The sequence below is a fragment of the Lycorma delicatula genome, chromosome 1, assembly GCF_047948215.1.
Source record: "Lycorma delicatula isolate Av1 chromosome 1, ASM4794821v1, whole genome shotgun sequence".
NCBI classification, from domain to species: Eukaryota; Metazoa; Arthropoda; class Insecta; order Hemiptera; family Fulgoridae; genus Lycorma; species Lycorma delicatula.
Window position 1 is genome coordinate 29,679,876 of NC_134455.1, and position 14,013 is coordinate 29,693,888.

At 30.7% G+C, this 14,013-nt stretch overlaps 1 protein-coding gene across 1 annotated transcript in view; it reads right to left on the minus strand.

Moving 5' to 3' along the window:
• asp (microtubule assembly factor abnormal spindle) overlaps positions 1-14,013 on the minus strand; it is a 101,812-nt gene that overhangs the window by 74,530 nt on the left and 13,269 nt on the right. The window contains exons 4-5 of the mRNA XM_075382224.1: positions 13,270-13,530; positions 1,447-2,935 (exon numbers count right to left, since the gene is read on the minus strand). Coding sequence (XP_075238339.1) covers positions 1,447-2,935; positions 13,270-13,530 — 1,750 coding nt within the window. The remainder of the gene's footprint in view (positions 1-1,446; positions 2,936-13,269; positions 13,531-14,013) is intronic.

The following is a 14,013-nucleotide window of genomic DNA, read 5'->3' on the forward strand; positions in this document are numbered from 1 at the left end:
TTTTACTTACGAGGTCTGTAAATAAAGTGATGAGACTGGTCCAGAAAAACTTTTACTTACACTCAAATTATACATGGACTCTATCACCTTCAAAATAGTTCCTTTGGGAAGTCACACAACACTTCAAACGGTTTTCCCACTCTTCATAGCAGTGTTGGAACTTGGAAACCGAAATATCCTTCAGATGGTTGGTTACATTTTTTGAAGTGTCCCACTACTCGCTCTGGTGTTTTGTTTCTGGGTCGTACTCAAATATCCAAGATTCATTACCAGCAATTTTTTTTAGAAATCAGCATCAGTTTCAATTCAACCTAGAAGATCGTGGCACACTTCCATCCTGTTTTTTTTCTGTTAACAATGAGACTTTTGGGACCAATTTTGCACAAACATTTTTCATCACCAATTCTTTTATAAAAATTTGATGGACTGTGGTATGGTTCAAATTCAATTGTTCTGCAATCATTCTGACAGTTAATCGCTGGTTGTACCATATCAAGCCTCTGATTCGCTCAACATTATCATCACTTTTTGACGTTAATGATTTTCTAGAGTATGGATTGTCTGCAAATGATTCCCGGCCGTCGGAAAATGCTTTAAAGCATCTAAAAATTTGGACTCATGACAGAGTGTCATCTCCATACGTCCTTTCCAATTTTGAAAAAACTTCAGTAGCATTCTTACAGAATTTAACACAAAACTTGATTGCACAACATTGTTCATAATTAGTACCACTCATTTTTGTACTGCACAACAAAAACTTCGTTTCATGAAAAGTTTGTTTACATCTCACATGGCAGCAATAACTAAAAATATTAATACCTAAAATAAATCAGCTGTTCATATAACCATATGTTTACTAGTAACTTTACAGTGTTGCCACTTTTGCTGCCAAAAAACTAGTCTCATTAATTTATTTTACAGACCTCATATCCTTCAAAACATGTGCCATGTCAAGTTCTAAATTTAGGCAGTCAGGTTTCACTTCATTCCTCTTTAAACAATTAATGTGAAGGTTTACAATAGTTTAGAGCACGCACTGTGTTATCTGTGGTTACACAAAACACATTTTTAGATTACAGTACAACATTTTCAGAACAAAATATTTCACATTTCCACCTCAAGAATAGGCCATCAATCTACTATATGATCAAGAAATTGAGTCAGACTCTGTGGCATCCCAAAAACAAGGTGATCCACCTACCCTGATAACTCTATATCAAGCATGCTTATTACATCTGATTACTTAGGCTTATTATGTGTACTTATATAACTGATAAGGATCAAACAAACTTCAAGTTCATACCTTATAGATACAAAACTCATAAAATAATTCATAAAAAGTACACAGAAATCACGAATCTGTACTAAAATCGGTGTACGACAAGGCAAATGTATTTTTTTTTTAATTACTATATGCCTACTGTAAAAAAATTGATGTTTTTTTACCTTTTCTAGCAGGAGGACCCATGTGTTTTTTGAAATAAGTAGTATTAGCCTTTTTTGAAGGAGCTGCAAGAACTTCAGGTGAACTAGATTTAGCATCATACTTTAACCTCTTCGGAGGAGATATAATCCACAAACTACAAGATCCTTGTTGAATCACATCCTTGTCTGCTGAATTATCACTTATTTTATAATCACAATTAACTGCTGTAATCTCCTTTGAAGAATTCCAACTTCGTTTCAGTGAAGAATCTTTTGAGTAAACAGAATCTATTTTTACTGGACTTCTAGATAAAGAACTACAAGGAATAGAAGAACCTCCCTGGTTTACTTCAAAAAGATTACAAGATTCTGTAGTTTCAGACATGATTTTTGACAAAATTGGTGTATTAAATTTAAAAATATTGCTTTCTAATGGATTTCTTGCATCTGTTGTTACTGGACTCTTAGATAAAGAAGTACAAGAATCACCTGTAATTTCAGTTAAAGCAAACAATTCTACAGTTTCAGATTTGATTTTTGAAAAAACTGGTGTATTAAAGTTATAAATATCTGTTTCTACTGGATTTCTCTCTTTTTTAATACCACTACTTAAATCAGGTCCAATGATCGTGCAAGATTGAAAAGAATTGCAGTTAATTTCAGTGTTTTGGTGAGGAACAAACTGGGTTTCTGTTTTAATTCCATTCTTCTCTGTTGTACATGAAGACAAAATAGATGTAGCTTCTAAGTCACATGTATTGTTCAATGTGTAGGTAGCATCACAAGAAACTATATGACTAATAACTTGATGATTATCATCAGTAAATACTGGAAGCTTTTCCTCTGAAGCTGATTCTTTTTCTATGTGTTTATAAACTGATGACCTAAATGACATCACACTACTATTTCCATCAGAGGCATTGTACGTTGGATTGCACATATATGCATTGAGATGTTCTTCAAATTTACTAAATGAACTTGGTGAAGCACAATGTAAACTTAAACTATTGTTCAAACTATCTTTATCAAAGCTGTTGGATGGTGAATTTTCACCACCATTTTTCAGTTCTTCTGATACATCTGTTGTCTTTTTCAATAAATTAATAGGGTCCATAGGATGTCCATGTAAGTCCACAAATAACTGCTTAGGAGTTAATGACAATTTTGATGACAATTCAGTTATATGAGGCTTATCTTTAACATACGTATTTTGCAGTTTATTGTTATTTTCTGTTCCTGATTTAACTGAAACATAATCTTTATCAAGGAACTGATTTTTAGAAGCTGCATGAAACTCTGCATGAATTAATAGTTGTTCTGATGGCAATGCTTCTATTATGTTTTCGTTATTTTGTTTTGAGTATGTACCTACAAATTTATTTTCATTATTTTTTTTTTTTTGCAGTGGTGTATATAAACATACAGGCTTATTTTTTTTACCAGAGCCCTCATGTTTAACAGGGCACTGATAAACATTCTTCTCTTGCAGAGGGCGAGTGACTGATTTAATCTGAAAAAGAAATAACATAAGTACAACAAATTTCTGATAAGTAACAAATTTTATCAACTAATCAAATCTGTTATATTAAGGATTTTGATAAATAACTGACAAATTGATATCTCTATAAATGAATAATTAACTGGATTATTTTAGTCTTTGAGTAACTTTAATGCTGCATAATTTTAATTTAGTTTTGGATTTAGGTTTGAAGACACATTAGGACAATGTCTATTAGAAAGGAATTTTCACTCTTGACATCCAAGGGAGAAACAGTGACTTATGCTGCAATTTTACTACGCTGTATTTCAGTTATAATGTTTAGCTAATATAGAGTATACTAAATAGGGGGAAATATGCTAATCAGGTCATGCATGTCAGGGATTTTTCAGATCTTGATATTTCATGACCTCATCTAAGCAAAAAAACACAGTATCAGTATTGAAAAATTTCATAAGGATGTATTTTCATATGCATGTATGTTGGGCCTGTTTTTACTACATATCTCCAAACTGGATGGACTGATGTGGATTAGATTTGGATAATTTCAATATATGGTGTATTTATGCCATTTAATTTTGGTCACAATTGATCAAGAGGAGATATGGACCTCACGGGTCCCATGTCTCAAACTTTTATTAAACGTTTAGGTTAATTTTTTCACATAATTTAAAGCTCCCTTAGGTTGCTAAAATACTTTCTGATAGTGTGTTGGTTTTACTCAAAACCTCACAATAGAGTTTTGGGTTGGCAGTAACTGTATTACAGTTGTTTCTAATAGACACACAGTCAACCCAACAAAAAAGTGGCAGCAAAAGACTGTTTGAGGGTCACCTGCTATCAATCATCCTCTTGGCTGTCATACAACAGGGTTCACGGTCAGATTACTGACAAAAAGCAACTTCAATTGGGATAACATACAAGGTCTGTAAATAAAGTAATGAGACTAGTTTTTTGGCAGCCTGTTTTTTTAAACAGAGCTGAATTATATTCGGTATTAATATTCTTAGTCTACTGTTGCCAAGTGAGACGTAAACAAACTTTTCATGAAATGAGTTTTTGTTATGCGTTACAAAAATGAGTGATACTAATTACGAGCAATGTTGTGCAATCAAGTTTTGTGTTCTTTGAAAATGCTACTGAAACTTTTTCACAATTTAAAAGGGCATATGGAGATGACGTTCTGTCACAAGCCCAAGTTTTGAGGTGGTTTAAAGCATTTTCAGATGCTGCATCATAACAATGCACCTTGTCACACTGCACTCTCAATTAATGAGTTTTTAGTAAAGAAAAACATTCCTGTAGTTCCTCAACCACCTTATTCACCTGACTTGAAACCCTGCGACTCTTTCCTGTTCCAGACTTCAAAAAAACACCTCAAAGGACACCACTTTAGGAACAGTAGAAAACAAAAAAAAACTGTAACCGGCCATCTGAAGGATATTCTGGTTTCTGAGTTCCAACACTGCTATGAAGAGTGAGAAACCCGTTTGAAGAGTTGCATGGTTTCCCAAGGGAACTATTTCGAAGGAGAGAGTCCATGTATAATTGGATTGTAATAAAAAGTTTTTCTGAACCAGTCTCATTAATTTATTTATGGATCTTGTATGTGTGGGTATCACATGGATGTATTTCTCAACTAAAATTGATTACGCCAATACCCCTCAGATAAGGAAATTACAGAATAAATGGAGCAGATTACCATATTACATATTTATTGTTATTTTTACTAATGTACATAACTCATATGTTTTAAGTTCTAACATTGTCAATCATAAATAGTCTCCTATTTTCCTTATCTTAACATCCAACCTAATAAATTAACACATTTGAACAATAATAAATTAATAACCATTCTATGTTTATCTTGACATTCTCTCCCTCAAAAAGAGGTGGGGACAAAAAAACATTTTTTTATCATTTCTGGACTCTTTAAGTCACATTCTTGTATTATCTTTAAAAATCAGTCCAGACACCACACTACTATTTTTCCTCTTCAGAAAATTGTGAAATTTCAATAAAATAAATATCCTGTGAAAAGAACCTTACTTATCAGCTGAAAATTGTTAAGTCTTTAATTTTCATTTGAAAAAAGAAACAATAAAGATAAAGTACAACTAATAAGAAAATTATATCCAAAAATGGTACGTTGACTAAGACATTAGCCAAATATGAAATTTACCTCATTCAACCATTCAAAGAATTAAAAAAAGAAATATTGTAAAAACATTGAAAACCCAATTCTGGACAAAAAATAAATTATCACCTGAAATTAAACGAACATTTGCTCATCTATTAATAACAAATGTAGTGCCATCAACTAAAGAAATGGGTAAAATTCTGGAAAAATAAAGATGACATTAATAATTCTCCTACGAGGGCAAAACCCTCAGTAACCAGAGTTCCATAATTTACCCAGAAAAGCTATACAATTCTTTGCTAACTTTTTGATTCTTGTGCCAATTTTCTGTAATAGGGTTATAAAATAATTCAATAATAAATCAATAAACAAAAACTCTGTTAAATTCTTCACATATATTATTTCACAAATTTAATAAAAAATGCTATTCTGTCTTGATGTATAGAAATAAATACCACAAATGAATGAAGGTATTAATCCGACCAATCCAGACACCAATTTTCACTTCATGTAAAGATTTTTGTGTAATTAATTTTTTACAGAAGCCAGGCTTCATCTGTAAAAACTGTAATATCAAAGACACCTATGGAATTTTACTCAATAAAACATTTACACCATTGACAATAATTTAGTCTTTTGGCATGATCTTCAGTTCTTAAACACATTACTTTGTTGGGGAAAAGTTTCAATTCTTTTCTTACAGCTTTATGTGCAGTAGCAAGTTCGATATCTTGTTGCTGTGCTAACTTACATATTGACTGATCAACTTTCAGCCATAGCATCCAAAATACTGAGTAGTTTCTGTTTGTTTAGTTTAGATGGGCTTCCACTTCAATCAGCATATTGAACAGAACTGTTGTCAAAAATATTTTGATAAGAGTTCGAACTGCAATGCGATGAACAGGAGTATTTGGAAACATTTCAGAAAACTTGTGCTTCACTAAATCAGTATACTTGTCACCTTCACGAGACATGTTCAATGAGAAAAAGCATTCCTTTATTGAAAGAACCAAATATTTCTTTGCAACTATTGATTCCGATAAACAAAATAAGATGAAGCACATTCAATCACAACTCAACAACTGACATCTTGGTTTGTTACTGAAAAATACCCAATGAACCTAAACTAATCTTGAAAGAACAGAATGCACCACATAATTCTAAAGCATACACACATAAACTTTCCGAACATAATGTATAAGCAGCGCACAGTAATACCTCTTGAGACATTTTGGCGCTAAACAAGTTTGATATAGACAATGTTTCTGACCTGGATGTTCCACAACTTGTTCTTGTGTATGGATGGATGTATCGTCTCAATTTGTGCCAATGATCTATATTGCAGAACTTATATCACAACATGTGCTCCAGTATAGACATTTTAGAAATTAAAAAATTATATATATTATGGAGTACTATATGGCAGCAAAACATGAACAAGGAAGCCAAACAATAGAGGCTTTTCCAAAATGATATCACAGAAGAATGTCAAAAATTGTCAGAGTTGACAAAGTTCAAAATAAAGAAATGTTAAAATAAAATGGAGATCAAAGAGCTTGCAGCAAATTTTCACAAAAGAGTAGGTTCGTAGGCTATATGTTAAGACAACCAGGGTTAAATAATTTAGCAATGGAAAAAGTGTAGAAAGTAAAAAGAAATTGAGATTAGAATGCATAAAGCAAGTATTTCATTATACTGTGCAACAAATTTGTTAAAATGAAAATATTATTTGCAGAATAGAAAATAATGAAGAAATGCAGCAGAATAATCTGGTGACTATTTTTCAGGAAAAAATCTTTTTTATTTCTCAACATAATCTCTTTTCAAATTTATTAACTTACTCTAAATTTATCCAGTTTTTCCAACTTTTTAAAATAGGCAAATGTTTTAACAATTCACTTACATCATTTTCCAGAAAAAACTTTTTTATAAACAGACAATAGTCCAAATGTGTTAAGTCTGATGAGCAGATGGAAGCAGAAGAATCTTGTAGCCTAATTCATATAAATTTTGCTGTTGCAAATCCTATGCTCATTCGCGCTGGAGAAGGATATTCCTTTTGGTCAAGCATGATAATTTTTTCTTCATTTCTCCTCCTACTTTGGAAAACCAGCAAAGATGCATAATACTGCCCAGTTACCCTTCACAGTCAATGAATAAATGCCACAAGAATCCCAAAAAGCAATGGCCACCAGCTTTCCTGCTAATGCAATAGTTTTGACCTTCTTTGAAGCAACTTTCCCAACTGCAAACCACTTTTTTTTAATGTTCCTTGGTTTTATGTTGGCGGTGATTTATCAGAGTTTTAACAGCAATAAAACAATGCAAAAATTTATAAATAAAACAAATACAGCACCAATCTTGCAATTGCATATGCAAATATTTCTGTAAAATGTGAAGCATTTGCTCATTCAAGATGCATATTATCTTAATAATTTCACATAACTTCAATCTTCTATCCTTCATCACCATATCATGGAAATTTTCAATATTCTCTCCAGTTGCATTCTCAATAACGTTTTTACAATGCACAGCATCATTTGTTCTCAACCACTTGCAAATTATTTTCATCGATGGGACTTACCATATTTATCCAGTTTGGCTTTAGTTTTCTGTGCAGTTTCGCATTACAAAATGTAATGTTTGATCACAACATGAAATTCTTTTTCATTTATTTTCATCTCAATCACAATATTTAATGAAACAATTTCCAATATTAGAATTATGGATACATCTAACAAACTTGATCCTAGCAGAGATACAAGAAACTAAGAATATGTAATATAAATCAAAAATGTCAACATCTCTTTAATTCTGCATAGACTTATCAAAACAAATATCCTTCACAAACCGTGAACAAAAATAATATTTTTTTTTTTTTAAATCGGTAAAAATATCATCAATAATATCAATTATAATCATTAACAATTATAATATGAAATATTATAAAAAGAACTAATATCAAAAAAATACCTTAAAATCAAATTCTGTAAAACATAATATATATGTTAATAAAAAATGCAAATATTTTAGAATTTTATCTGAATGTTATAAATACACAAAAGATGAATAAAATAAAAGATAAAAGAGCTGTTTTAATTAAAATAGTTATACAGGATCTATAAAAAATAAACAATATTATTATCATAAAAAAGTAGAATGTATGTAGATTTAAAGTATAAGAAAGATGCTTTCAGTTGAAAGCATCTTTGATCTCAGTTGAAATATTACTTAATAACAGCCAGTAAAAAAATACGGCTTGATAAAAATAACAGCCAGTAAAAAATCATATGATTATCATGAAAACAGCTACATGGATGGACATTTTGAATGCATGTTGTATACAAGCCATACTTCAAGAAAGAATGTGTGTTAAAAGTTTCAAACATCTCACCTCCTTGAGCCTGGGCCTACGTTCAAGTAGACAGTAAGTGAAAAATTTAATATTAAATTAACCTTGTAGTGAAAATAAGTCCATCTCATTCCAGACAGAGCAACTCTTAATAGGTTGCTTAGTAGAATTTTTAGTAGGACCCCTACTTACAGTGTGGATGAAAAGTCTCTTTACATGTTAATCGCATAGTAAAATTAGATATGTAGGTAAACATTGTTATGAATACAAAAAAAAGTATATTTCCAACACCTATGTCTGATTAACATTAACATTTATTGTGAATAACATTGTTACAAAGGTTCAAGATTCATTTATTGGTTTGGAAACAGTTCATTTAGCCGTGTGCACACACACACAGCAAAATGTGGTGGAGTGCCGTCTTGTTGAAGTGTAATGATGTCAGCTATTCCTCTTGTCGTTAATTCTGGAAGCAACCACGTGTTAATCATGTGAAGATAGCTGTGCTGGTTCACAGAACCATCAAAGAAATATGGTCCAAGCAGATGGTCTGCCATTATTCCTGTCCAAATCATAACATGTGGCAAATTGCACTCAATTTCCTCATAAAAGTGCACATTGTCTTTTGCCCAAAAAAAAGGCATTAGTTTTGTGAGCTACGGTAAATCACACACTCATCAGAGATAATGATTTTTTTATCAGCGAACAGCATTTCACATGCATGCACACATTGTTCCAAGTGTCAATTAATTCACTGAGTATGGCTGAGAACATGAAACATTCAATTCTTTCCACATGTGGTCTTGCATAGTCGATCGCAGGGTGCCTAATTCTGCAGACCACTTGCGGGTTGACTTCATCGACAACTGTTCAATTGATTCCACCACAGCAACACAAGTTTCGGTGCGAGTTGTAGGCCTTCCACTATGTGCTGTATCGAGAACACTTCCTGTCAAAAAGGTTTTCTTTGCATGTGAATAACGTTGGTTGTGGCTGTGGCAGTTTCCAAACCACACAGCGAAGTCCCTCAAAATGTATTTGGTATAATTCACGTAAAATTATGCCAGTTAACGGTCCAAAATGCCGCTTCTTATAAGGCCCACTAGCTCATTCATTTCTTTCTTTTACTTCTAAAATATCACAATTTTATTAGTGATTTAAATCACTTGACTGTTTTTGAATGTTGTGTTGAGGGAGGTAACTTCCTTCTATCACTGGTTTGCACAGTACATAGTGTATGGTGACAGAAATGACATCATTTGTGATATCACAAATGACGGAGTTATGACGAAGCAAATGTTTTTATTTTCTTCATTCCGAGTCCGTTATTCATTGTATATGGTGCTGTTATTGTTTGTCTATAATTATTTTTAATCACGGGTCTCTCTGTTACTAACACATCACGTTATCTGGCTAAAAAACCAATGGATCGAATTACTGTGCTTTGTTGCACAAATGTCTGGCAATGACAAAAACTTCTTGTTGTTGGTAAAGCAGGCAAACTAAGATGTTTTAAGTGGGTTAGAGTGGAGAGTTTACCTGTGCACTACTATTTTAATAAAAAAGCCTGGATGATGAGTCTAAGTTTTCGTGATTGACAGTGCTTGGGACGAGATACAGACAAAAATCAAGAAAGATTTGCCTGTTTATTGATAACTGTGCTACCCATCCTAGTGTAGATTTACGAAGCATTGAAATTGAATTTTTGCCATTGAATAAGAGTTTAATTCAACGACTTGACATAGGAATAATAAAAAATTTTAAATCTATTTACTAATAAAGTAAACTACTAATTAAGTAAACTAATAAATTATATTTTACAAGAAATTGAAGGAAACATGTTGACTTCCTCGGCTACAGCTAAAGATGTTACTGCATGTATAAATTTGTGGTAGGTAATTCCGTTCGTAGCCTGTAGTTGGGATGAACTGGAAAGTAGCAATATCAGAAATTGCTTTGCCAAAAGTGGTTTAAAAGTAAATGACATCAATGATACTGAAACAATTGATGCTGATGAAAATGATTATGTGTTTTTTTTTGAAGCACCAGGTTCAAAATTTTGAAGTTTTCAAATATAGACGAAAAAATGTAATGCTATGAAGAGAATGAAACCGGTGATGAAGAAATAATTAAAAACATTAGTGGTACTCAACAACTGGACAAGATTGAAGAAGATGAATAGGAACCCAGTGTCAAACACATACCTACACAAGATGCAAAAAAATTGATTGACGGACTTCAGCAGTTACTTTATACAAGAAGGCAGTGAAGGAAGCCTGCTAGAAGAACTACAAGTCTGTGCAAAATTTGTAGAACACCGAGGATTAAAAGGGGGATGATAAAATAAAATAATTTTTTTCAAAAAGTTTAAACAAATAATAGAAACTTACTGTTTAAAAATAGCAATCATTACTGTATTTTATACCTCTATTTCGTTATCAATCATTTTGTTTTATTTTATTTTTTTTTAATTATGTAAGATTACAAAAACTATACAATAATATATTACACCAGAACAGTAGTTTTTTAATGTATAGGCCTGTTTTTATAAGTAGCTATGTAATGTCAAAGGACAGTAACTGTATGTAATGTATTGTATTTTATTAGACATGTATTGTACAATGGAGTATTTAAATTTTTATTAGGTTGTAATTTATAATATTCTTCATGTAATCTTAATATTAGAAATAAAATTCAGAATAGTAGATTACTAATTTGAATTTAATAATTAGAATACACCCGTATACTGTATTTGTGCATAGCTCCTCATTTTTTGTTAATACTACTTAATAGGACCAGCCGTTTAATAGGGCCATTTAGCCTCAATCCCAAAGTGGTCTGATTATCCAGAAATATATTGTATATGTTATTTTCAAGTATGTTAAACTACAGTTTTGCTATAAATAAACAATAACAATGGTGCAATACAAAAGTATATTAAATGAGTTATTAGACTGTAATAGTATAATTTTCTTTGATGTGGTGTAGTTATTTACGAAAATCATTTCTAAATAGCATGTACACACCAATAATTAATATTCTTTTGAGCTTTGTAGGCTTACAGAACTACAAAATAAAAATATTAAATTGTACAAAAAAATACATAAATAAATTAAGTGTTAGAAATGTGATTAAAAGTAATATAATTACTAAAGTTATAAATATTATTAAATTTATTGTAAAAACAAATTATGAATACTACAGAGATATTAAAATTAAGATGTAAAATTAACTTAATTTATTTAAACATTAGTTCATGTTATATTTTATAAACGTAAAACATTTAATGATTCCATACAAATTAATTTATATAACTCAAATAAATAAATACAGTAGAATAAATAAATAACCAATGAAATAAATAATAATTAAACGACAAATTTAAATAAATAAATAATAGAAAAAGTAAATGAATAAGGTAGAATAAGGAATTAGAACAAAATAATAGTAAATGCAAGTCTGTATTATTATGAGCTCTTACTTTTGTCGCAACCAGTAACACATGTTCCGCATGCTGGATTATAAGAGTGATATAGAGGAGGCATCTAGAGGCAGCTTGTAGGGGGACCCACCTTCAGATTTTACATACACTATAGGGTGATGTTTGGTTTTTTGTGGAAAAAGATTAATTTAACCATTTTAGATATTTAATTTTGATTAAGTAATGTAAATACTGTTACAGTGATACTACTTTGATTTCGTTATCTGAGGTTAGATATGATTATTTTATGTTTTGCTTAATTTTACTGTTTATTTAATCATGTTTTTAATAACTGGTAGAATATTACTGGTTGTAATACTAATAGAGTATTAATAAGTTTATGTTTATTTAAATTATGACAGCCAGCAAGCCAGATTATAAAAATTTATTAAAAAAATATGCCAATGGGAAAAAAACACAAATTGTTAAAGGGTAAAGAGCCAATTTTATCCTGGTTAAAAGGAAATACAGGATCAAGTCTCCAGTGGCCTAATAACTCGCCAAAGATACAAAATAAAATAGACAGTTATCTCATTAAATTTAAAAATTTCTCCTTTTCTTCTGAAAATGGTTTATGAAACCAGTCTTAAAATCCATGCTTAAGTAAACAACTTAAATACTTGCACACATAATATTTAAAGACACAAAATTCATAACTGAGCACCAACAGTTCTAAGAGGAAGAAATTATTTATTCAGCTAGCTGAAGCTTTTGAAAAAAATGTTGTTTTAATCATCATTATGTATTAAGAAAGTTTCATTCACAATATACAGAAAAATATATGATATTATACAGTAAAAATAAAAACGTTCGAGTTATAAACATTTTAATATATAAAATGCACATAAAAACAAAATGAGTATACAATAACAAAAGCTGTGATTAGGTACAGGAAAATTAACTGATTTATTATAAGCTAACATTATAATGCAGAAACTTATTTTAATATATAAAATTATATAGACAGTGAATACTTACCCATACTGTAAATATCTACCTATAATGTAACTTAAAAAATATTTCAAGGTAAAATATATGAATACTGTTAAAAATTTTTATAATAAAAAAACTTAAGACACATTAATAAAAAAAAAATTCTAGGTAAAAAAATATGTGTAATGTTTAAGAACGTTAAGATTATTTTAATAAACAGTAATAACAGTCATATTACTACTACTTTACATATGCTCATGAGTACTTTCATAGTAACTGCTACTTCATCAGATGAGTTTATTAAAAATTAAAATCACTAAAAATCAATAACTTTAAACAGAAGAAGAAAACATATGCCTCCTTCCAGAAATTTAAAAACTCACAAAAATTATATCACAATTAAAATAGCAATAAGGAATAAAAAAAATTTGAGAACTTACTACTGTTTTTACATTAGTTAATTTCTTCTTCGAAGCAATACAATTCCCACTAATTGATATCTGAGAAATTTTTTTATGTAAATTTTTATTAAAAAACTGCTTAACAGGAATATTGAAATGGCAACTGCCTGGTTGAGTAGGGCACCAAGTGACCTGCACTTCAGTAGATTTTCCTGCTGGTACCATCAATCTGGTTTGACTCCAAGTCCATAAGCCAATTTGCTTACCAGACTTATCATTCTCATCCAATTGAAATTCAATCTAAGAAAATAAAAATGTATGTACAAATAATTTTATTAGCAGAAATGTAAAACAAAACTTATTTGTAACAGCAAACTAAGTAGAAAAACAATTTTAGATCAGTATATCAGGTCTGTAAATAAAGTAATAAGACTAGTTCAGAAAAACTTTTTATTTACAATCCAATCATACATGGACTATATCACCTTCAAAATAGTTCCCTTCAGAAGCCACACAACGCTTCAAACGGTTTTCCCACTCTTCATAGCAGTGTTGGAACCCAGAAAACGGAATATCCTTCAGATGGTTGGTTACATTTTTTTAATGTTTTCTACTGTTCCAAAATGGTGTCCTTTGAGGTGTTTTTTTTTAACTTGGGAACAGAAAAAAGTCGCAGGGAATAGGAAAAAGTCAGGTGAATAAGGTGGTTGAGGAATTACAGGAATGTTTTTCTTTACCAAAAACTCATTAACTGAGAGTGCAGTATGACAAGGTTCATTGTCA